Here is a 27,262-nt window from a genome sequence, read left to right on the forward strand (position 1 = left end):
TTCATCTGTATTCGTCCTGCACACATCCGTGACAATCAGCGCTTCATCTCCACAGAAATAATAACCAGTATTTATTTATAGAGCGATAGCAAATGGAGGTCTACTCGCATTAAGGACATATTTTAGACAGCGCTCTGGTCTATTATTGTGGCATCATCAGTTTTAGATTCACTCCGTAAAAGATGAGCTGTGATTGGTCACATGTCAGTCAATGAAAGTGTGCAGAGTGTGTGTGTGCTCACTGAGGCCTGTAATGGGTTTCAGAGAACAGCTTGTTTCACCACTGACCTGCACTGGGACAAACACACACACAGAGAGAGAGAGAGTATAATACTACGGAGCCCCTAAAGGGACGTGGTGGAGGAATTTTTTTAGGTGTTGCGTTCCCTCGCAAAGACATTTGCGTTCCCTCGCAAAACTTTGCATTCCCACGCAAATATCTTTGCGAGGGAACGTAAAAGGTTTAGGAAAAAAAATACCTCCCCACCTAAAAAAATTCCTCCACCACGTCCCTTTAGGGGCTCCGTATAATACAAATATTGCAATATAATACAAATACAATTATGAATGTCTTTTTTTCACAGATGCAAGAAAGTCATACAGGATTAAATCAGTATGGATATTTTCTCTGTTAGTCTTTGTCTTTTCCTCTCTCTCTCTCTCTCTCTCTCTCTCTCTCTCTCTCTCTCTCTCTCTCATTGATGGCCTTTACAAACTCTCTTGGATGCACTCAAGTTCTGTTGTCATGGTAACTGTGCTGAGAGCGGCCTGTCAATCATCCTCTCGCTCCACAGGCCACGCCCCCTCAGCAAGGCAGCATTATGATTTAAGGTCACTTCAGCCCTAATTGGTTTGTTGGGTGTTTTTACCACAAATGCAAATGAGCCACTATAAGATACTGTACACAGAGAACTTTATGCAACATTATATCATTGTTAATAATCACCTCTCACCTCTGCAGTTGCCCTCTTAACTTCAGAAAGCGGAGCGATATGCAAATATTGCATAATGAGAGAAAGAAATGGGGTAAAGAATAACCCATCGTCAGGCGGATTTCATTCAGTGCAAATTCACATCATCACACGATCACAACAGCAGCGATTTTAATCTAACACTTCAGATATTATTAACACACTGCTTATAAATAATACATATGCCATCATTTACACAAAAACCCAAGATAAAAATGTCACTTTAATAAATGCAATATTTAATATAAAAAAGATAACATTTTCTTGCCTTTCGAAATAAAAATGTGTGTTATTTAAGAATCATTGATATACTATTATAAATCTTTTAATCTTTTTAATATTTATAATTTTCCAGTTTTTACTCTATGACTGTTACATTACTAGTAATTTTGTGGGTGTTTAAATAAATTAAACTGAGAAATGTTGTCAAGTAGCTGAATAAAATAAGGTTGTTTTTTATATTTCATTTTAACAAAATAATTTTAAATGGGCTATATATATATATATATATATAAAATTATTAATATAATATAAAATATTATATTATATCTTGAAATATATATATTTATATGTTTTTATAATATTTTATTTTAATATATAATAAAATATTTTATATGATAATAAAATAATAATAATAATAATTTATATTATATTAATAATATATTTTTTAAGGGAAAAAATGCTTTTAGTTTATAGGCAGTTGTATATCAGTGTCTCATTGCTAGTTAAACATTACTGTTAGTCAGAGTTAGTTATAAGAGTGCGTTATAAATTAAATCTATTATTATTATTATTATTATTATTATTAATATCTGAACACATCCATGCATTAAACATCAGTCCTGTCCATCTGCACTGCACACAGGACTGAGATTGACAGGTGATGTCACACTGAAGGTCGCGCACACACACACACACACACACACACACACACACACACACACACACACACACACACACACACACACACACACACACACACACACACACACACACACACACACACACACACACACACAAACAGAGCCCCTAAACCTACCCATCACAGGAAACTCTCTGCATTATTACATTTTCAAAAAAAAAAACATAATTTAGTATGTTTATGAATCAATTTATTGTGGGGACATTTAGACAATGTAATATAAAGTACACACACATAAGCACACGCACACACACACACACACACACACACACACAAACACACACACACACACACACACACACACACACACACACACACACACACACACACACACACACACACACACACACACACACACACAGGGGTGTAGCACCAAATGTTGGGCCCCGGTCACAGAACCAAGTTGCGGACCTCTAACAACTATGTCAGTTTGTCATGTTAATATTATGGATTATCAAAATATATTTGTGGGCCCCACAATTTTTATTTTTAGTGGAGATAAATATTACATTCTTAACAAAAATATATATAATTATTACATAGCACATACCAACATTTTCTGGGAACAGACGAGTGACTGAACAGCCGTTACAAAAAGAGAAAATTGTCTGTGTAGATTGGTCGATAAATCATTTATTTCATATAATTGGAAAAACAACAACTCCACAACAATTCAATTAATATTCATGAGCATAGCTTTATATTGTGTCTCTGCACTTTTTAAATGATTCTGAAAAGTGATTTGGAAACACCAGGCCGCACGCTGGTCAATGAAATGCAATAATTATGTGTTTATTAATTATATTGGCTTGGTTTCACGCCAGACAATCAGCACAGCTAGTGTGAAATCTACTTGTCCATTCTGACGTCCAAATATTCCTAACCTCCCATAATCTCTCAGTATAAGCAAATCTGTGGGTGTTCATTAATATTCATGCATCCATATGAATATTCATTTGGGTGAGCTCTCCGCCCAAAGCACACACTCATCACATAATTACAGCCAACAAGAGTCTCTCTCCTGCACCTGGACGTCCACACACCTGCCATTCCTGATTCAATGAGGATTAAAGCTCTCATCTGCTGTAAATACGGGGCAGTCATCAGGACACGCTCTCAAAACAGGAACAACATCCTGATGGATGAAATTAAGCTACAGAAATATATGGAAAAAATCAGACTAAGTCATCAAATCTAAAGTAAGTCCCGCCTTCTAATCCAACAGCCAATCAGTGAAGGCCTCTTCATCATGCTCAGCATTTTCTCTTCACCATAAAAAATGCTGGGTTATAAACAACCCAAATTGGGTTGAAAATGGACAAACCCACCGATTGGGTTCAATGTTTGCCCAACCTGCTGGGTAGTTTTACTTAACTCAACTATTGTTTGAAAATCATTGTATTGCTTGCTTAAAATGAAACCAAAGTATGTTGGAAATTAACATGTATTAATATGTTTAATAAACCAACATTATTAATAAGCTTAATGAATAATAATTAAACAATAAACATTTATTAAATTGCTAATTAATGTTCACCTTTTGATTATTATTGTCTCTACTAATTATGTGTCTGATTTTTTATTTCCAACCTAGCATTTTGCACATCAACCTGACATATAGAGTTCTTAGCAGTTTTATGAAAGAAACAACTTTTATGACAACATTCGTGTCATGATTTTATTACTGACTGCCAATAATCTTCTGTATTTCCACATTCAAAAGATGACTGACAGCCCAAATAGCCAATCAAATCCCGTCACTGAGAAAGCATTGTTGCTCATCATCTGTCAGGCTTTAAAGTGTACTACAGACAGTGTTGGGCAGTAGCGTCGCTACAAGTAGTGACGCTACTAGCTTAACTACATTTTTCAGTAGCGTGCTGGTAGCGTCGCTGTTTTCTCAATGAAATAGCTTTTCAGTAGCGAAGCTCTTCTGTTGATCAAGTAGTGCGGTAGCGTCCACAACAGGCTAACGTTACATTTTCTCAAGCATTTCTGAGGATCAAGCTCAAATTGGAAACACAACTGATAAGAACGCGGATATACTTCACTTTCTACGTTCCTTTCTGCCTCGCGCAGACGCGCACAGATGCGTGCGCGAGCCTTTCAAAGACACGCACAGATGCGCACGCGAGCCTTTCAAAGACACGCACAGATGCGCACGCGAGCCTTTCAAAGTACTCCTTTGGCAGTGAGCATGAAAAGACCTATTTTTTTACGGTCTATGGTAAAGACGGGATAGGCGCGTGCACATTCGCGCACATCATCTAGTTTATGTTTTTTTTTCCCTAGCGCTCAATTCGCTGTTGCACGCGCATCATCCGCGCGGTGACAAAAGAGAAAATGCAAAGTTTTAAAATCTATTGTGTCTCTTGTTAAAAGTATCGGGGTCCAGCCTAGCCACCTCTTGATATGAATGAATGAACGAAACTTGTTTCATGTGTGTGGGAGACACACACACACACACACACACACACACACACACACACACACACACACACACACACACACACACACACACACACACACACACACACACACACACACACACACACACGTCGTGTTTCCATGTTTTATGGGGACTTTCCATAGGCGTAATGGATTTCATACTGTACAAACTGTACATCCTATCCCCCTACACTGCCCCTGCCCCTAAACCTACCCAACACACGAAACATTCTGCATCTTTACTTTCTCAAAAAAACTCCTGTGTGATTTATAAGATGTTTTCCTCTTGGGGACCTAAAAATGTCCCCATAAGGACAAGGATTTCGGATATTGCTATCTTTGTGGGGACATTTTGGCCATTTTATGGGGACACCCCATAACGTAGGGATTACCAGGTCTCTCACACACACACACACACACACACACACACACACGCACACACACACACACACACACACATACACACACATACACACACATACACACACACACACACACACACACACACACACACACACACACACACACACACACACACATACACACATACACACACACACACACACAGGTTGTTTTGTTTTTTGCCATGTTGGTACTGTTTGGAGCAGGTCTTAATTATTTTGCTACTGTACTTTCTGGACTGGACTTTTTTTGTACAAGTTGAGTTGTAAATTAACTTACAGTTTGTCCTGCAAAAGTGCCCAAGTCTAAATTGAGCATAAATGCAAACACAAAGTTGTGTATGCATATCATACACACACAGATGAACATATATACACACACACACACACACACACACACACACACACACACACACACACACACACACACACACACACACACACACACACACACACACACACACACACACACACACTCTCTCTCGCGACACCAGGGGCCTATTGCACAATACTAGGATAAGGGATGAAGCTGGGATATTTTGGTGATCCTGGCTCAATTTATCCACTATTATGCAGTTATCTTTCATTATCACTATCGTTCTTGGTACGAGTTTGCCTTTAGGGTATGTTTACATGACAGCTGTGTACTAAATTTTGCATAAAAATGACAAGATCACCAAGATATCCCGGCTCAGATCCCTTATCCTAGTTTTGTGCAATAAGCCCCTGGTTTTGTTAATATTTTGGATCACATGTTTTTGTTGCTGAATTGATTTCAGACAGTTTTTGTATAACAAAATAAAATATGTCTATATGCTTGACTTTTATTGATCACTAAAAGCATTGATTGGAATGAAGTGGGTTCAATATAAAATTAAATAAATAAAAAGTAGCTTAGATGTAGTAAACTACTTTTGTCAAGTTGCAGTAGCTTAGCTTGCTACATTTCCCAGGGGGTTAGCTTCAGTGTAGTGAAGCTTAATTTAACGGAGCTTAGCTCACTACATTTTCCAAGTAGCTTGCCCAACACTGACTACAGATCTTCAATTTTGGCAAATTTCTTTGATTTATGGTAAGCAGGTGTTGTTATGGAACATGTACATGTAGCCCTGGCTATAAACACTGTGATACATGCAGCGGATTGTTCTTTATGTAATAATCTATGTCGATTTTTTATCAGTCCCTATTCAAATAAACAACAAATAAATAAATAAATGTATTTCAGATAAGAATGCAATTTTGTTCGTTCCGTTCCCGAAATCAGCCAGTAATCTGTGAAAAAGCCTTGAATCAGACTTGAACTCGTTCTGAAGAGATTCAGCTCTTGAGTCACTCGTTTTCATCATTAAAAAGATAGTTTGGACAGATTTCATTAACACTATGCAATTTTGATTATATTGAAAATTTGAGGAAGATATTTCCTTTATTTTCTTCCGAAATACAGTTAGAGTGAACTCAGTATACTAAATGCAATTATACAGATGAATAAACCCAATATGCTGTTAAAATATGATTAATCACATCCAAAATTAAAGTTTGTGTCTACATAATATATGTTTGAGTGTTTTGTATAATTATTATGCATGAATACACACACACACATGCGTGTATACTGTATATTTAAGCAATATTTTTATGTATATGTTAATATATATTTATATTATTTATATTATATAGAAATATAAATATGTGACCCTGGACCACAAAAACACAAAAGTCTTAAGGGTCAATTATTTATTAATTATACTTCAAAAATAAGCTTTCCATTGATGTGTGATAGGTCAATATTTGGCCAAGATATGACTGAAATGATAAAAATCTGGAATCTGAGGATGCAAAAAAAAAAAAATCTTTAAAGGTGTCCAAATGAAGACCTCAGGAAGGCATATTACTACTAATAATATTTGTTTCACATATATTTACAGTAGGAAATGTACACAATATCTTTACGGAACATGATCTTTAATATACTAAAGGAAATGTTTTGAATAATGGTCATTAGTTAACATAAACTAACCTTGAGCAGTTCATTTGTTACTGTATTTGTTCATCTTTGTTAACATTAGTTAATAAAAATACAGCTGTTCATAGTTTGTTCATGTTAGTTCACAGTGCATTAATGTTAACAAGATTTTAAAAATGCATTAGTAAATAATGAAATTAACATTAACAAAGATAAATAAATGCTTTATAAGTGTAGTTCATCATTAGTTAATGTTAACTAATGACCATTATTCTCAGAGGTGGACAAATTACACAACTCTATTACTTGAGTAAAAGTACTGCTGGTCAAATATTACTCCGTTACAAGTGAAAGTTGTAAAAATAGAGTTTTACTGGAGTTAAAGTACAGAAGTATTTGTTTTCAAAAGTACTTAAGTATCAAAGTAAATTTCCTTTTTTATGCCAATGCATTATTTTATTATAGTTGTATAAATGAACACTGTCATTATGGTTTAAGCCAGTCAGTGACGCTCCATCTGACATACTAGCATACGACTAACTTAAACTCATTTAAATACTTATATATACAAGTTACAAAGTCCTTTACAAAGCTGCTGTCAGTTTAAGGCTGAATGCACAGATCCAATACACTGATACACATCTGATATTCTCCCAACTTTACTCTTCTCTTTCTCCCAGACGTTTATATTTTTAATATTTTATAAGACATGCACCAAGTGAATGCCAACTAAACTAATCTTGATTTTTTTTTTTTTAACTGAAACATACTTTTAAAGTATGGCTATGGGTGCACACACTTGTGCCTAAGAACCGTCTTCTTCCATTTTGCTATGAACTGATCAGTGTTCAAAAAAAGTTGGGGAAATGTATATGACCCTATAAGAGTGATTCCCGACAGACTGTCTGAAACAACAACAGCAAAAAACCTTTTAAAGATGGAAAAAATCATCCTCCAACTTTCAGAGCTGCTGCAGAAACGACTTTCGACCTTGATAGAAATGTAGTGGAGTAAAAAGTACGATATTTGTCTTTCAAATGTAGTGAAGTTAAAGTCATAAGATTCCAGAAAAAATAATACTCAAGTAAAGTACAGATACTCAAAAAGTGTCCTTAAGTACAGTACTCGAGTAAATATGTTTAGTTACTGTCCAGCTCTGATTATTCTAAAGTGTTACCAAAACTTTTGACCTGTACAATTTGTTGGCTATTGCCATAAAATATACCCGTGAGACGCATTACTGGTTTTGTGCTCCAGGCTTACAAATTTTATATATAATTATACACACAACACACACATACAGTCTTGTTCAAAATAATAGCAGTACAATGTGACTAACCAGAATAATCAAGGTTTTTCGTATTTTTTTTATTGCTACGTGGCAAACAAGTTACCAGTAGGTTCAGTAGATTCTCAGAAAACAAACAAGACCCAGCATTCATGATATGCACGCTCTTAAGGCTGTGCAATTGGGCAATTAGTTGAATTAGTTGAAAGGGGTGTGTTCAAAAAAATAGCAGTGTGGCATTCAATCACTGAGGTCATCAATTTTGTGAAGAAACAGGTGTGAATCAGGTGGCCCCTATTTAAGGATGAAGCCAACACTTGTTGAACATGCATTTGAAAGCTGAGGAAAATGGGTCGTTCAAGACATTGTTCAGAAGAACAGCATACTTTGATTAAAAAGTTGATTAGAGAGGGGAAAACCTATAAAGAGGTGCAAAAAATGATAGGCTGTTCAGCTAAAATGATCTCCAATGCCTTAAAATGGAGAGCAAAACCAGAGAGACGTGGAAGAAAACGGAAGACAACCATCAAAATGGATAGAAGAATAACCAGAATGGCAAAGGCTCAGCCAATGATCACCTCCAGGATGATCAAAGACAGTCTGGAGTTACCTGTAAGTACTGTGACAGTTAGAAGACGTCTGTGTGAAGCTAATCTATTTTCAAGAATCCCCCGCAAAGTCCCTCTGTTAAAAAAAAGGCATGTGCAGAAGAGGTTACAATTTGCCAAAGAACACATCAACTGGCCTAAAGAGAAATGGAGGAACATTTTGTGGACTGATGAGAGTAAAATTGTTCTTTTTGGGTCCAAGGGCCACAGGCAGTTTGTGAGACGACCCCCAAACTCTGAATTCAAGTCACAGTACACAGTGAAGACAGTGAAGCATGGAGGTGCAAGCATCATGATATGGGCATGTTTCTCCTACTATGGTGTTGGGCCTATTTATCGCATACCAGGGATCATGGATCAGTTTGCATATGTTAAAATACTTGAAGAGGTCATGTTGCCCTATGCTGAAGAGGACATGCATTTGAAACGGTTGTTTCAACAAGACAATGACCCAAAACACACTAGTAAACGGGCAAAGTCTTGGTTCCAAACCAACAAAATTAATGTTATGGAGTGGCCAGCCCAATCTCCAGACCTTAATCCAATTGAGAACTTGTGGGGTGATATCAAAAATGCTGTTTCTGAAGCAAAACCAAGAAATGTGAATGAATTGTGGAACTCCATGCCACACAGATGTCAAGCAGTTTTAAAAAACTGTGGTCATACAACTAAATATTAGTTTAGTGATTCACAGGATTGCTAAATCCCAGAAAAAAAAAAATGTTTGTACAAAATAGTTTTGAGTTTGTACAGTCAAAGGTAGACACTGCTATTTTTTTGAACACACCCCTTTCAACTAATTGCCCAATTGCACAGCCTTAAGAGCGTGCATATCATGAATGCTGGGTCTTGTTTGTTTTCTGAGAATCTACTGAACCTACTGGTAACTTGTTTGCCACGTAGCAATAAAAAATATACTAAAAACCTTGATTATTCTGGTTAGTCACATTGTACTGCTATTATTTTGAACAAGACTGTATATGATGTAAACACAAACTTAATTAATCGTTTGACATCACTTATTTGTATATGCATACTTTGCAATAAACCTTTGTTTTTAAATTGTGTCATCCGCAATGCTCCATTGTAGTTCTTTCCCTCACTAAATCCGTTAAGATCACAGAATTTCCTTTTTTGCTTCAAATCAAGTTTGTAATGCTGGGATGCTCCTCGTAGCTGGTTGTTTGGTTCAAAGCTTATAATGCTTGAAAATCCCTATGGGAAAAATGAATGGAGCAAATACTTCCAGATCCGACTCAGCTGTAAAGTGGGCGAATGCACTTTATTAGATTAGCTGTACTTGAAAACATAATCACATCCACCATTGAGGTCCCCGAGGTATTCAGTGTTTTTTTTCGAGGAGTGAGTTGTGAAATTATTCCCTAATATGAACTCTACAGGGATATTGCACAATGCCTTTCTCATGAGCTTCCTCATTGGTCTAATAGCACTGGTCAATGTCCAAATATTTCAGATGACTAATCAAATTAATGTAGTAGGCTTACACTTTATTTAAAAGTGCTGGATAAGATGCAAGTACATAGTGTTTTTTACATTTTTACCTTATTTTTATGTCTGGTTAAAAATCTGACCTAAATTATAAGCATTTTAAAATACGTACAATCAGGCAGAAGATTTGTTCTGGCTCAACATCATAAATGGCAGCCTTTGTTATAAAAATATAATTACAATTAGTATCTCTAGCAGTACAAATATTCTTCAAATACTCCATATAAGTATTAAGTAAAGTACAAATAAATAAATCAATGCGATGGTTCTGTTGCCGAGAAACTCTTTAAGTGGTCACGAAGCAGCATCTGAGTGTCACTGACATCATCACGAATATTTAAATGAGACCTCCCCAAATGAGGTCATCCAGACTGGGAACACCCCCTTTAAAAAGGCCTGTTTTATTTGTTTTCCTTCACATTTAGCGAGTTCCTCTTCTCTTGTCGGTATTACTTTTCATGCACGGCAACATATGTCCTGCATACTACTTATAAAGTTACTCCAATATATATTTTTTCTACTTTGAGCATAAATAAGTAAGTTATAGTCATTCAAGATCTCCAGCTTAACACTCACAGTACTACTGGTTGAAATACATCATATGTTATATTCATTGTATTATAAATAAAATATCTATGTAAGAGTTACATCATTACATAAAAGGCTTTTCCAGGAAATAACGAAAATAATAAAGCATTAGACATAATATATTAGCTAAATATGTCAAACAATGAGGTAGGGTAACTGCTGTGTTATAGCTGTGCCTCCCATGCTGGAGACCCACAGTTTAAATCCCGCTCGCAGCAGGTCAAGTAGGACCGGTTACATTTGGTGCCGTGACCCAGATGGGAGTAGAGGTTAGATTGGGCTCAAAAAATCAAGGCTGACCCTACCCGAGCCCGTGCAGGTTGTGTTCGAGCCCGGCCTGGCCCGAAACATTAACTTTAATTATGAGCCCGAGCCCGATTTAAACCCGACCATTGTTCAATACGTGGGCGTTTTGACGAGAACGAGCCTGTAATGAGCAAAGCGCAGCGAAGCGGACTGGTGAGGCTCATGATAAAACTACATTTAGTTTTCAGTTTTCTCCACAGCGACTGTACAGCCGAATAACATTTTGTTGCAATATTTTCATGTTTAACACTTTGAAGCTGCTTTGAAACAATCGTCATTGTAAAAGGCTATAAATAAAGCTGACGTGACTCCGCTCAATAATCCGCAGGCGCGCGCTCATGATCCGCTCACCGGTAAACTGATGTTTGCTCAAATCCAGCTCAGACATTTATCTGTCGCTTACTTTGTTGTAGCCATTAAACAATGTGTTTTTTCCTTCATATTTATGTTTAAATATTATAATATTATTTTTACATTTCATCTGATTATGATGAGTGAAAAGATGCGAATGGGTCAGAAATGATTTTGGTGGTTATATTTAGTTTAATATTAAGTTTTGTTTTGTAGAAAGCATTTATTTCGTTTTGTTTAAATTGTATCTTAATTTTAAAAAAGGTTTCTTAAGCCAATTGCCTGGATTTAATAAATAAAAAGCAAATAGCAGACTATAATCGCGAGGTGAAGTCGTGGGAGTGATTGCTTTCATTGCTCATGAACTGGAGCGCGCGTCTCATAAATAAACCCAAACTCAGCAGGCTACTCGCCTCACAGACATGACAAATATGCATATAGAAAGCTTGAAATGTCCAGTTTTAAATGAAACGATTCGAAGATATTTAATTAAGCAAAGTGCAGTGTTGACGCGAGCAGCTCTTGACTCAGAGCGTTTCTGTTTATAATGCTGCGCTCCATCACTGCTCGAGCTGTGAGTTTAACACGCATTTTTACAGTAATCCTGACTTGTGCAACTTTGTAGCCTACACATTTGTTTCTTAGTTGTTGTATTAGTTCTTACTTTGCTAAATATAGGCCTGTATATAATTTCTGATTATAGCATAGCTTTCTGCCCACCCAATTAGACTAGTAAAGTAGGCTAATGATTAAAAAAACAAACGCTTGATCACGGGCCCGGCCCTACCCGACCCGAGGATAGTGCAGGGAAATCTCAGCCCGACCCGGCCTGCGGGTCGGTTCGGGTCAGGTTCGGGCTCGGGCAGAGAATCTAAACTCTAGATGGGAGTGAGGTTCAGAGGGGTGAGTCTAACGGCCATAGGCCAATAACATCTGTGCATGTAAACCTCACTCCCCTGGCTTCAAAAGAGCGCTAGCGGCTGCAGTGTCTTCATTAGTACACCTGCCTCCCATGCTGGTTCGAATCCCGCTCTGAGCGGGTTGAGTAGGACCTGTTATATTTGGTGCAATGACCTAGATGGCAGTGCGGTTTAGGGGAGTGAATGTAACGGACATAGGCCAGTAAGAGCTGTGTGTGTTAAACTCACTCCCCTGGGCTCAAGAGGTGCCTACCACACCAGAGACCCCGGTTCGGATCCGACACATAGCAGGTCGGATGGGACTGGAGGGGTTACATTGGTGCAGTGAGTCAAATGGGAGTGAGGTTTAGTTGGGTGAGTGTAACTACCGTAGGCCAATAAGAGCTGTGCATTGTTGAAGAAAATTTAATAATTTATGTTTGAGTTCACACAGGAGTCAACAATCTGTTTCTGCCCTACTAAAACACCTATAGGCTCAAAAGACACAGAGTGCTGTTGAAACCCAGCGGAACCCCTAAATTGAGAGCTTTCCCGAACCAAAGGTGTCGGCTAATCTAAATTAGATCTAAGACAGAAGGGGGACCATTGTTTCTTGCTTTTCATTTAAATTAGTTTTAAGACAGAGTTTTTTCCAGGGTATAAGGGCCTGGGTCGTCTTTTGTCTCCTTAGTTAGCACTCTGCAGACATTCAGGATAGCTGTATGACTGTATATCTCTTCTTGCAAGAATAAATCTTTATAAAGACAATTGGCTAAGGTTTGTATCTAATTCAGTAATGCAACTGAGTTATTTATTTTTGCCGCAACAGCATGTAAACCTCACTCCCCTGGCCTCAAGAGGCACGTTAGCGACTGATCCGAGCGACTGCGGTCTTTAGTTAGCACAAACACCTCCCACGCAAGAGACCCCGGTTCGAATCCCATTCGAATCAGGTCAAGTAGGACCAGTTACATTTGGTGCCGTGACCCGGATGGGAATAAGATATAGGAGGTGAGTGTAATGGACATAGGCCAGTAAGAGCTGTGTATGTAAACCTCACTCCCCTGGGCTCAAGAGGTGTCTACAACAGCATAGACCCCGGTTCGAGAGTGATGTCTAGTTGGGTGAGTGTAACGGCCGTAGGCCAAAAAGAGCTGTGCATGTAAACCTCACTCCCCTGGCCTCAAGAGGTGCGCTAGCGACTGATCCGAGCAACTGAGGTCTTTAGTTAGCACAACCACCTCCCACACCAGAGACCCTGGTTCGAATTCCATTCGAATCAGGTTAAGTAGGACTGGTTACATTTGATACCGTGACCCAGATGGGAGTGAAGTTTAGGGGAGTGAGTGTAACAGACATAGGCCAGCCAGAGCTGTGTATGTAAACCCCACTCCCCCGGGCTCAACAGATGCCTACCACACCAGAGACCCTGGTTTGGATCCCATTCAAATCAGGTTACGTAGGACCGGTTACATTTGGTGCCGTGACCCGGATGGGAGTAAGATTTAGGGGGTGAATGTAACAGACATAGGCCAGCAAGAGCTGCGTACATAAACCTCAGTCCCCTGGGCTCAAGAGGTGCCTACCACACCAGAGACCCCGTTTCGAATCCCATTCAAATCAGGTTAAGTAGGACAGGATACATTTTTCTCGCCGTGATCCAGATGGGAGTAAGATTTAGAGGGTGAGTGTAACAGTCATTGTCCAGTAAGACCTGTGTGTGTAAACCTCACTCCCCTGGCCTTAAGAAGCACACTAGTGACTGATCCGAGCGGCTGCGGTCTTTAGCATCCTTGTTAGTGCACCCGCCTCCCACGGCATAGGCCCCGGTTCAAATCAGGTTAAGTAGGACCAGTTACAATTGGTGCTGTGACCCATATGGGAGTGAGGTTTAGGGAAGTGAGTGTAACGGACATTGGCCAGTAAGAGCTGTGTGTGTAAATCTCACTCCCGATGCTAAAGACCGCAGCCGCTTGTATCAGTCGCTAGTGTGCTTCTTAAGGCCAGGGGAGTGAGGTTTACACACACAGGTCTTACTGGACAATGACTGTTACACTCACCCTCTAAATCTTACTCCCATCTGGATCACGGCCCCAAGAGACATGTTAGCGATTGACGTTAGTGGCTGGAATCTTTAGTGTCCTTATTAGTGCGCCCACCTCCCATGCCAGAGACCCCGGTTCCAATTCTGTTCTGAAGGGATCAAGTAGGACCGGTTACATTTGGTGCCGTGACCCGTATGGGAGTGAGGTTTAAGGAGGTGAGTGTAATGGATGTAGTCCAGTAAGAGCTGTGTATGTAAACCTTACTCCCCTGGCCTCAAGAGGCACACTAGCGACTGATCCGAGTCTGCGGTCTTTAGCATCCTTTTTAGCCCACTTTGAACTGAAAATATATATTTATGTGATTCCTGTAATCCGTACAGTAAATCTCCCAGAACCCCTAAAAGCAACCTCAAATATGTGACCTCGGCATTTATAAAACGCTGTTTACGGCCATGCTTAAAAACCTAACATCTTACCTTCTCCAATAGAGTGGTTGTTCCTGACAGCTTCTGTGCTGCTCAGATCCGGCTCTACGCTGCTGGACACCGTCGTTCCAAAGCTTGCCGTCTGAAACTCGTCTGCCAATGTGGAGATGGTCGAATCACTGTTTGCAGTACTATCCGACACACCAGAGGCTGTGCTCTGGACGATGGTTGTCGTCATCTCAGTGGTGCTTGGGTTGAGTCGCTTGGGTTTGTTCCTACGTCTGTACTGGATTTCTCCACGGGCCTCATGGCCGTGTGCAGTCGTGATGAGGGAACCGGTTATGTTGAGGGAATCGGTGGCAAGAGAACCGGTTGTGGCGAGAGAACCGGTTGTGGCGAGAGAACCGGTTGTGGCGAGGGAACCGGTTGTGGCGAGAGAATCCGTTGTGGCGAGAGAACCAGTTGTGGCGAGAGAACCGGTTGTGGTGAGGGAACCGGTTGTGGCGAGGGAACCGGTTGTGGTGAGGGAACCAGTTGTGGCGAGAGAAACGGTTGTGGCTAGAGAACCGGTTGTGGCTAGAGAACCGGTTGTGCCGAGAGAACCAGTAGTGCCGAGAGAACCGGTTGTGGCTAGAGAACCGGTTGTGGCTAGAGAACCGGTTGTGGCTAGAGAACCGGTTGTGCCGAGAGAACCAGTAGTGCCGAGAGAACCGGTTGTGGCGAGGGAACCAGTGCTCACTGTCACCACCATCAGCGGCGTTTGGGACGACGGGTACGTGTCTCCCCACGAGCTGCCCTCCATCTCCGGTACTCTGCTCTCTCCGGAGTAGCTATCCGTTGATATGGAGACTTTGGGTTCGGTGGTTTTGGTTTTCTGCTCAGGTATTTCAGTCACCACAACCCAATCTCCTGCGGACACCAGACCGCTATGCGCAGGTCCACCCATGTGGTTGTCGCCCATTCCATTTGGTGGGATTGACGTCGGTATGTCCGTACTTCTGGGTGTGCTTAATTTATCAGTGACGGATGAAGGAGCAGACAGCCATGAGCGACTCCACCATGACATCAACCCTATGAAGACAAACACAGGCTGTGATTACTGTGGTGGTTTATTCAATCAGCAGTGTATCTTCTCGCATTCATCCCTCCAGTCTTTTTTTTGTCTCTAGAGAGCGGTAAAACGTCTGCCAGAATTTCTTATTACTTATTCACTTGACTCCAGTTTTGTTTACTCGTCTAAGGCTTCAGGCTGTTTGCCTTTTGTCTGGTAGTGGTCAAGCATCGCTACAACTGTTACTCATTTTTAAGATCAATTATCTGAATCACACTTCAGCGTGTATCTCCACCCGTTCATGTCCGTATGTGCTCTAGATATGAATTCTTCAATTATTGTTATATGCTATATGCTTCAATTATTGTTATATGCTTCAATTATTGTTATATTCTTCAATTATTGTTATATGTTTTAGTTATATGCTGAAATGTAAATTTTTATTAGATGAAAATGTTGCTTTGGCAGTTGAAGGTCAAAAATGTAAAAAAATAATTTAACTGAAATAAAAAATTAAGTTAAAAACAAAAAATAATAATAAAAAAAACAATGAATTTACAAAAAAATGAATAACAATAAGACAACGCTAATAATAACAAACTGAAAACAAAACCTTATAAAAGAGCACGTAACAATTTACAAAAAAATAAAAAATAAAAAAAAATAAATAAATAATAATAATAATAAAACTGAAAACAGAAACTAATAAAAGAGCACCTAACAAATTTACAAAAAAAAAAAAAAAACGAATAATAAAATAAATAATACAAATAGAAGACTAATAAGAAAGCACCCAAAGAATTGGGAAAAAAAATTATAATAAAAACAAAACAAAAAAACTGAAACAAAAACTAATAAAAAAGCAAGAATTTACAAGAAATTAAAGAGAATATTTAATAATAATTTAATAAATTAATATTATTATTAATAATAATAATAATAATAATAATAAAACAAAATAAATAATAATAAAAAGAACTACAATTATTACAGTTAAAGCTAATTTAAAATATTTATAAATACTATAATAGCATTTAAATAATACATTTAAATTTAAATAAAACATTTAAATAAAACACAGTCTAATATTCACATTGTGCAAATCACAAAATTAAATCCCATATGTTTTCACTTAAAACACAAGATATCACAGCAAGAAGAACTAACTGATGGATAATTGCACTGTGGTGATACAAAACCAATGGATATTTTATAACAAATGTGATTTTACTAAAGAAAGAAGCTGTTCCTAAACCTAGTGAGCTGCATTGCTTCTATATAGGCCGCTACAGAAATACAAACTTAACACAAGTACGCCAGTACTTGGCCAGCGCATCCTGCATTCAGTTATGATTTGAGTGCCGGCACATTTTGCCATGCAATGATGTGTGAAATCAATCATTGCTAGAAGCTAATAACTCAAGCACGCCTGCAGGCCAAACGCTCGCGGCTGCATTTGCATACTTGTGTCTGGCCTAAAGCAGCGTCCTAATGGATGAGTGCTCAGAAATGCTCCTCATAATCAACTAAAATAATAGGTTTAGGTTAGGTTTAGATCTGCTTTGGCAGAGACGAAGTCAGACAATTGCATTTGCACTGTTGAAAATAATGTAGGACTATCTGTTACCATTAAAAATATAAAAACATACTAAAATATATGTTTGCCGTAAAAAATTGCATACATTTGACTTGTTTACAACAATTAAAAATAATATTTGGCCAGTGGAAAAGAATGAGAATAACTCACAATTGAGCTTTTATGGATATTTTAATATATATATACATACAGGTATATATATATATATATATATATATATATATATATATATATATATATATATATATATATATATATATATATATATATATATATATATATATATATATATATATATATATTCAAGACAAGGATACTGAATGATTTTTAGCAATGTAATATGATGGCATAATTGGCATTTATAGCCTGGATCTCATATTTTCCTAATGTCCGGATAGGAATATGCATATGATATGCAGACAGTATCATTTATATTAAAACTAGGCATTGTAAGCTCTATATATGGTTATTTCAGGCTGGAGATTCATGCACATACAATTTTCCGCCGACTGGGTTTCATAAAGGGAATTCTGCGCAGGTGCACACACGCACACACACTTTTGTGATGAAATCCACGGAAAGTTTTATACATGAGGCTCCTTGTATGTTTGGTATATGAACAGAATAAACCACACAAGGCATTCAAGCGTACAGTAAGCGTACGTAAGTGAACAGTGTGGTAGCAGTTTTCCAGTTTCTGGCTTCCCGTCTCAGACTTTCAACCCTCAATTACGAAGCTTCCACTGGGGCTGAGCCCAAATTCTGCCTTCCTGGAAAATGGACTTTAATAATGTAGGCGACAGGCCTAAGTTTCCATTTGACGTAAAACATTAATGCTGTCGGGTTCAGTTTGGGCCAGACGAGGTATCTGTATTAATGAAGACAGGAAGGAGACTAAATGAAGTATGATCCTGAAACTTAAACGTTCGGGCATCCTTGCTTTGGGATGGATGGAGACTGGGACTCATTTTCAGCCCCACACACACACACACACTTCTTTATTCATATGCTTCAGCAGGAATATAAACTTTATCTATAAAATATCCTGTTCAGGGTCTAAAATGATTTCTTGCTAAGTGTATGAAACTGTGTCACTCACCGGTGTCTGGAAACATTTTTATGAATTCTAATAATGCATGAATGACGCTCGGGACAGTTGACAGGTGACTGCAACCTCACGAAAGCTTAAGAAGAAAGTGTGCTTATTGCGTTCTTCACCCAGAAAGCTGCGTCTCAGACAGCGTGCTAAAACTGAACTGAGTTCTCTTTCACATCTTGCACTTGAGCGGACAAATTCACACACAATTATGTCAAAAAATAGCACGTATCCTATAGTAAACATAGTCGGTTATGTGAATAAAAACATCTGAGAAAGTAAACACGTGTAACAGTATGTTAGATCTGTGCGTTCACTCTTAAAGTGACAGTAGCCTTATATTCCTGATGATGTTTTTTTAAATGTTAATCAAACAACAAAAGACAAAGAGAAAATCAATCACTGCTCTTCACTGAATACCTTTATTAAGAAGGTTTAATTTATACAGTGAAGACTTTGCAGTGTTATTTTACATACAATTTTTGTACCTGAACGCACTGTTTATTTAAAGCTACACTGTGTGATGTTTCCCCCATCTAGTGGTGTAAAGGTATATGACCATCCAGTGAATTATAGTTTCTGTTCCTCTCAATTCCGTTTTAGTTTGAACCGATTTAGCTTGAACTACGGTGGCCAATTTAGTCCAAGATTAACACGGCAATCCCCCTCTTCACATTCGACACGGTGCCATCGAGTGTTAAATCGCGAAAGGCAAAGCTTGAATTTACGGGTATGTCCCTCTTTGGCTACTGTACTTTCAAGACGGAGGGGCAACATGGCGACCGGCATTCGAACCCCTCACGCGTATGTATTTTCAATGGCATATTATAAACTTACGAGAATACTTTATTACGTGAAAGAAGTAAATATACTTGGGGTGACCCCGAATAGTCGAAGATTCGATGCATCGATATGCGGAGCCTGATTCGACCACCGATCTCACGGTCGAATCTTCGCGGGTGTTATGAAACGAGGATCATACCATTTTGGCAATATGGGGGTGCTCAATATTTTAAAGACGTGTCGCGGCGCTGAGAATCGGTGTGCGACCCCCCTTCGCACCGCGCCTTTAAAATTAGAACACGTTCAATGAGTGTACACACACCGGCGGCAGCATTCAGAGCTTGTCCGCGGCCGCTCAGGAAGTTGTTTAAAATCCTGCCGCACCAGTGCAGCTCATTTGTCAGTTAATTCAAAATTGAGCTTGTGTGTATATAATGTGCGCGTCAGGTGGCGGTGTGAGATCCTGAGGCGCGGGGCTGAGCTTCGCGTCCTTCACCATCTTTAGGCACAATCGGCTTACGAACGTGCTTATAAACGCACTCAAGTGTTCTTTTCCTCTCTAGGCAGGTATTTTTTTTAGGTTTATTTATCAAAATGTTCTTTTATATATTTGTGTGATGTTCTGTATTTCGATCGAGGCTTTAACATGTTATGAGAAAACGGTTGAATGTTTATCCACCACATTACCTTTTAGGCTATTTAAACCTAAATAAGAAAGCTATCAGTTCGTCTGTCAGTTGGCAGGCAGTTTTGGTCGCTTTATTAAAAGTTGTTGCTGTGTGCAGTGTGTAAAGGAAAATAAAAATAGTTTTACCCTCCTGCTGACTAGTGTCGTGCCCCTCTCAACCCATTCACACACACACAGATGATTCGACTATCGGTCGACTATGGAGAGATTCGACAATTCTATTGATTCTATAGATTCGAATGTCTAAATCCTTAGTCGAGGACATCCCTAAAATATACATTAAAGGGGCGGTGAAATGCTGTTTCATGCATACTGAGCTTTTTACACTGTTAAAGACTTGGATTCCCATCCTAAACATAGACAAAGTTTCAAAAACTAATGTTGGACGTTTGATGGAGTATTTCTGTGTCAAAAATACTCCTTTCGGTTTCTTACAAGTTTCGGAGAGTTTTTTTCGAGTATGGCTCGGCTTGACGTCGACAGAGCGGAAGGTCCTTGTATGGGCTGTACGGGCTCTTCTCCCGGTAGGGTGCGCGCGCGCGTCACTAGCGCGAGAGAGGAAATGCACGGCCGTAAACCCTGCTCTCAGCTGCAGATCCAGTCGTCCGTGAACACTAATGCCGGTTATACTCCGCGCCGCGCTCCACTTCATTCCTCCACTTTGACATTAAGCGACTTCAACACTTCAGCACAGCATTCCGGGAAGGCAGCGCTGCATTTGAACCGATTTGAACGCAGAAATGCTTCAGTCGCATCGCAAAGTGGATCTCCACACTCCAAGAAGTGTGTTTTTGACGGAGTGGTCCCAGCGATAAAGGTTCGGTCCTGCTTTGGAAGCAGCCGGTGAGTAAAACTGCTTCAAATGTCTCTGCTGTTGCTTATCGTCGCGTGAGTAAACATCAGTAAACGACACGATCGCGTGCTTCGTCATTCAAATGCACTAACGGACTTCATTGTTGTTCTCTGTATAACGTTACACTAGTCTGAGGTGCAAAACCGTTTTGCTTGCTACTAAGGTTTGGTCTCATACAACAGTCCATAAACCGAATCATGTCCTCTTAAACTGAGAGTAAAGACAAATGTTGACAGGCCTCTAAATACAGTCCATACCACAGAGACGGACGTCCTGCTGTTGCTGTTTCTATTTCATCCTCCGAATTAGATTCTGGATCATATCTAATAGCTGAGATCGATAGCAAGGGTTTCTCCACGCTTGAGGACGTCACCGCTTTGCGCGCTTGTCATTCTTTAGCTCCGCCCACTCGATACGCCTCCAGGCGCTCGTTTTTTTCCGGAAAGACTCGTTACAGCCCATATTTCTTTTACAAATATAATAAAACTAAAGACTTTTCGGAGATATGAAGGATGCAATACTACTCTATAGGTACTCAAGATTGACATGAGATTGACTGAAACTGAGTGTTTCACCGCCCTTTAATGAGCACATATATTTTTGAAAGAATGAAGTGTTTTTATCTAAGAATAAACCAAAAAATGTTACACAGTGTAGCTTTAATTTGTATATTTGTTATATTGTATTTATTTGTACTTTTACTTGTAATTTGATAATTATTAACAAATATTTTTATTATTAAAAATTATATCAGTTAGGCTAGTAGTTTAAGCTGTGGTATCAAAATTGGAATAGAAGATTATGAATATTCACCCTCTACAGTGTTGGTGTCATTAACTCTTTTCCTGTGAAACACTGAATTTTCCGTTATTTGTAAGAAAACGTTTCCCGACCAAAAACTGCATTTTCTGGGTTTCTGATCTCCTCCATCTGTGTTTGATCATCTCTCAATCTGATCTGGAGTCAGTCTTTCACAAACACATGATTTTCTCAGCTTTTTGTTCAAAATGTTGCTTTTTTTTAATGAAACCTACCCGTATTCAAGTGTTGATAAAAAAGGAATGCATAATGCATCAAATTGTTTTGTTTTGTTATTTAAAAGAAGATGGTCCGCTCTTTAGTTTGATATTGCATACTCATATATTCATAAAACAAAATATTCAATGGGCTATGAAATTTTTGTGAAAATGGTCAAAAACCCAGGCGATGGCTGGCAAATTTTCTTTTTATGCTGCCAGGGAAAGAGTTAATGCCTGTTTCTGCAAAAAACAGTTTCATGGCTTTCATTTAAGATGCATGACAAAAAGTTCGTTTTCAGGCCCTGGTCATGTTTCAGCACTGATTAGTCACGCAATAACATGCATTTCTGTGTGTGTGTGTGTATGTGTGTGTATGTGTATATATGTTTTTCTAGCCTGGTGGGGACTTCAACCTGAATGCACACAGACTCATGGGGACTGTATCACTGTTGGGACCTAAAGTGAGGTCCCCATGGGTACAAAAGCTTATAAATCATACAGAATGAGTTATTATGAAAATGTAAAAATGCAGAAAGTTTCGTGTGATGGGTAGGTTTAGGGGCTGGGGCAGTGTAAGGGGACAGAATATGTGGTTTGTACAGCATAAAAACCATTACGTCTATAGTGAGTCCCCAGAAAGATAGCGCACCAAACGTGTGTGTGTGTGTGTGTGTGTGTGTGTGTGTGTGTGTGTGTGTGTGTGTGTGTGTGTGTGTGTGTGTGTGAAGAAATAGAGCGAAAGCTGGGAAGAAGTCACGTGGCCTGCCTTAATATTTATATTTCCCATATAATATATTTATAATTTGTATAGCGGCTATGAAGAGCTGTGCACGCACAAGCACCGCTTACACACTGCCTCCACCGCTATTAGAACCGCCTCCGTTTTGCCGCTTTCCTTCTGTGTGTAACTTTCTGCTGTCTCATTGAAAATGAACTGAGACTTGCTCTCTCCGCGTCGCGTGTCTTCATGTTCTACTGCCAGCCAAAATTATAAGCGGCAGACCAGGAATTCTCCCGATGGCCACTCCGGGGCTGGATGAGTCGAAATTACAGTATGCTTTAAAGGAAACACTTGTTCATCTGTCAATCATCACTGTAATGCATTGCATTATATGTTTTAAAAATACAACGTTTTAAAAACGAAGCATTTAAATAGCATTTTAATAAAACATATTATTAGGAGAACTTATAACATCCCTACATAATTTAATAATAACACTGTTTATTATGAAATGCTCTTAACATGATGATAAATAATGCAAACATCATTATAATTTAAAGGTGCAACATTGTTAACTAAGTTGAATAGTTGGAGTCGTATATCCTTTTTTATCTATAACTGTACATTCTCATGCATTCTCAGTTTGTAAAGTGTACAAAAGTATCAATCTAATTTCTGCTCAGCATGTCTCCACTACTGTTCTTAAAATAACCGCCTCATTTCCAACTCTTTTATTATAAGCAATGCAAAGCTTTAGGACTTCTTTCTCGGAAAACGGAAAATGTCCTGCTTCTTAAAATTCTTAATATTTCTTGTCCATTTTTTTTTCTAGTACAAGCATGTAAATATTCTTGAATCGATCTACTTGACACGATAAATTACATATTAAGTCTTGATTTCTGAACAAATAAAATCACAAAAAACACGTACATCATTGGCAGATATTTGTTCTTGTTTTAACTCAATTTAGATTTTTTTTACTCCATATATTAAGTCATTTTACTTTTCAAGCAAATGTATCTTTATTTAAGAATGTTTAGATTGTTAACACTGTATCGCTCTGTTTAGTTCCTGTCTCTATCAAGCCCCTCCTTCTGAAAAGCAAACTGTGCTCTGATTGGTCGGCTGGAGCAGTGTGTTGTGATTGGTCAAGCAGGGAAATGCCCCACCCCCTTACCATAACCACCAGTTAAGACAACCAGGCCTGCCTCTTTATTATGCGTATAAATTATTTAAATGAGGAATTTTGTGAGGTGTTTGCTCCCGGAAGAAAACTCAAGACCACAATGGAGGCGTTTCAGGAGTTCAGAAACACTGACAGTGACTTTGGAGAGATTTTTCATGGTCATTACACACTTAAGGAAGATGAATAGGGTTAGATTGTTTGGGTTTTTTACGATACTGGTGCCAAACCAGTACTTTTAAAATGGTATCAGTGCCTAAATCGATAAAAAGGAGCCACAAAACGACGTGGATGACATTAAAGAATGGCTTTTTATTGATTTATTAAAAAAATTCTTTAACTTGAACAATTTATTAAAAGTTTAAAGTATATTTAAATATTTTTGAACGTATCGGCTTTTTGTTTCCATGGCACCGCGTCGTGCTTCTCACGACACACAGCAGCCACAATAGCGCTGAATGAGCTCAGCTGGATTGGCTTTATTTAGTTTTTTTCTTTTTTATTCAAAATATTCACACATTTGTTACCCATATCATAAACTATCTGATATTCAAATGTTCAAATATGTGTAAGTGAATGTGTTTTGTCATTTAAAACCCTTATAATGTGCCATGGGCGCACCCTAGTTTGTGCCTTAGAGAATCAGATCTATCGGATTTACATCACATAAATTCATCCTCGCTTAACAAAATATATGAGAGTAAGTGACCCCTGAACTGGGAGAAGAATAGAGTAAACTATATAGTAACTTATGTAATGTGCATCTGATATGAATAAAACAGTTAAATTAAAACTGTCTGAAAGGACTTGTCATTTGGTCCAGTGAAAAGCAGAATAGGTGGTCTTTAATAGTTACCCGAGCCTGGAGTTGCAGTGGTTTTGGCGTCCATCACGGGTGTCTCTGTTGCCGCCACACTCTTGGTTGTCGCCTCCGCCTCACTTCCTGTCAAGTAGCTCCAGGGTTTCCATAACGAGCTGACGATGTTGGTGAGGGAACTCTTGCCCTTTCCTTGAGGAGCTGTGGGACTGACAGGCTGACCGGATAGACCTTCATCCTCATCCTCTTCCTCTGCGGCCGACCCACCAGGACTCAGATCTGACCCCGGAGCGCGGACCAAATGTTCACCGTCTGGGAACGAGTCCAACTGTCCACTCCAGTCCAGAGACGTGTCTCCAGCGCGGAGACGGACTGTCAGATATTCGGCTGAGAGCTCGGGGGCTTCGGCGGCCATGTGAGGCTCTCTGTCCAAATCCACCTGTCCGGTCCAGTTAGCCGGCTGAAGGTCAGGAAGGTCCGACTGTGCGTCTGGAATACAGCCGGAGAAGAGAGACATTCAGTTAAACAAGACAAACAACACAGTTTACTATCAAAATATGACATTTCCTTGTGAAACAGGATATCCAACAAGAATAATTCAGATTTCTCTTGCTTTTTTCGCTGACAGCAAGTATGAGAAATAACTCATTTGGTAACACTTTAGAGAATAATGGTCATTAGTAGGGGTGTGACGAGATCTTGCAAGACTAAACTGTGACGAGATATCTCTTCGAGGTGAAAAACTCGTCATATTCTCATGACCTGGTCATGAAGGAGTTTAAGGGTAAAGTTTATATTATGGCTCCACTCTAGTTTAGCTTTTATAGAAATAAATACAATTTAATTCAGGTGAATAATCACCTGAGTTGTTCGCAGGCTCGCAGCAGTGATTACGCGAGTGTGTGTTATGAGGTGTGTTGCGTGTTGGTGAAGCGCTCGCATTCAGCGTGTGTTACGAGTGTGTGTGTATTACATGTTATTGGACAAGACCGTGGCGGAGGATTCGTTGCGCAGCAGAAGTGCCAGACTTATATTTTAAACTGCGCGCTCAGGCCCACGGCTCCCTAATCGCAGAGTATGTAATCACTTTGAATACTGAGTACTTTGATTATGGTTATTGTTTCCACTTAATATCTATGATGAATTTGTAGGGAGGAGTTCAGTTAGGAGGTCAAAAGAAGCTCATGTGCAGTTCTTAGGTCTGAAGAGACAATCAAAGAATACATGAATACAAGAAGCAGAATACAGCAGCCATATCACCCTGTAGCCCAAGACTGGCTTCCCACTGAAGCTAAGCAGGGCTGAGCCTGGTCAGTACCTGGATGGGAGACCAACTGGGAAAACCAGGTTGCTGCTGGTAGAGGTGTTAGTGAGGCCAGCAGGGGGTGCTCACCCTGTGGTCTGTGTGGGTCCTAACGCCCCAGTATAGTGATGCGGACACTATACTGACAAAGAGCACCGTCTTTCGGATGAGACGTTGATTGGGCCTTACCAATCATGGCCTCCTAATAATCCCCATCCACTAAATTGGCTCTATCACCCTCTCTCCTCTCCACCTTTCGCTGGTGTGTGGTGAGCGCACTGGCGCCGTTGTACTGGGGCTGCCGTCGCATCATCCAAGTGGATGCTGCACACTGGTGGTGGTTGAGGAGAGACCCCTGACATGAGTGTGAAGTGCTTTGGGTGTATAGTAGTACATTTGAAAGCGCTATATAAATCCCTCATTCATTCAAGAATACAAAGAATACAACAATACAAAGAATACTACTGTCTTTTACTGTATATGATAATTCATATTAAGAAAGTAAAAAATGAAATTACTTTCATAACAAGATTATTAGTTAAAACATTTCAAATGCACCTGCAAACTATTTTACATTTCTAGTCATGTATTTCATCATTGTAGATTAAAAAAAAATACTATGTCGTCTCTTTCTCGTGAACCCGATCTCGTATCTCGTCTCGTGAGAGAAGTGTCTCGTCACACCCCTAGTCATGAGTTAACTTCATTAGGTAACATGAACTAATAATGAACTGCACTTATAAAGCATGTATTTATCTTTGTTAATTTTAATGCATTATTAAAATCTTAACATAAGTTAATGCACTAAAGTAAACATGAAAAACCCATGAACAGCTGGACTAATGTTAACAAAGATGAACAAATACAGTGAGAAATGAACTGCTCAGGGTTAGTTCATGTTAGTTAACACCTGAACTAATGACCATTATTCTAAAGTGTTACCACTCATTCAACAACATACACAAGAGTTTGGGGTCGGTAAGATTTTTAAATGTTTTTATAAGTTTCTTCTGCTTATCAAGGCTGAGTAAAATCAGTATTATTGTGAAATATTATAACAATTTAAATCAGACGTTTTCTATGTGAATATATAGTGAAGTATAATTTATTTCTGTGACACAAAGATGCATTTTTCTCATCATTCCTCCAGTCTTCAGTGTCACATGATCCTTCACTAATCATTCTCATATGAGGATCTGATGATCAAGAAAAATGTATGATTATTATCAATGTTGAAAGCAGTTCATGTTTTTTGTGCAAACTGCGAAATATTTTAGTTTTAAGGATTATTTTGATGAATAGAAAGTTCAAAAAACAGCATTTATTACTGCTATTTTTAATACTTCCACACTGAATAAAAGTATTCATTTCATTCAATCTTTTGAAAACGTGGTTGATGTAACGTTAAGTTCTGTATAAAATCTAAT

At 38.9% G+C, this 27,262-nt stretch overlaps 1 protein-coding gene across 1 annotated transcript in view; it reads right to left on the minus strand.

The window, feature by feature from the left end:
• The window catches only part of ncana (neurocan a), a 115,551-nt gene that overhangs the window by 33,578 nt on the left and 54,711 nt on the right, over positions 1 to 27,262 (minus strand). Inside the window, exons 8-9 of the mRNA XM_067452866.1 lie at positions 24,572 to 25,021; positions 14,776 to 15,795 (exon numbers count right to left, since the gene is read on the minus strand). Of these exons, the coding sequence (XP_067308967.1) occupies positions 14,776 to 15,795; positions 24,572 to 25,021 (1,470 nt within the window). The remainder of the gene's footprint in view (positions 1 to 14,775; positions 15,796 to 24,571; positions 25,022 to 27,262) is intronic.

This window comes from Pseudorasbora parva, chromosome 9, assembly GCF_024679245.1.
Source record: "Pseudorasbora parva isolate DD20220531a chromosome 9, ASM2467924v1, whole genome shotgun sequence".
Taxonomy (NCBI): domain Eukaryota; kingdom Metazoa; phylum Chordata; class Actinopteri; order Cypriniformes; family Gobionidae; genus Pseudorasbora; species Pseudorasbora parva.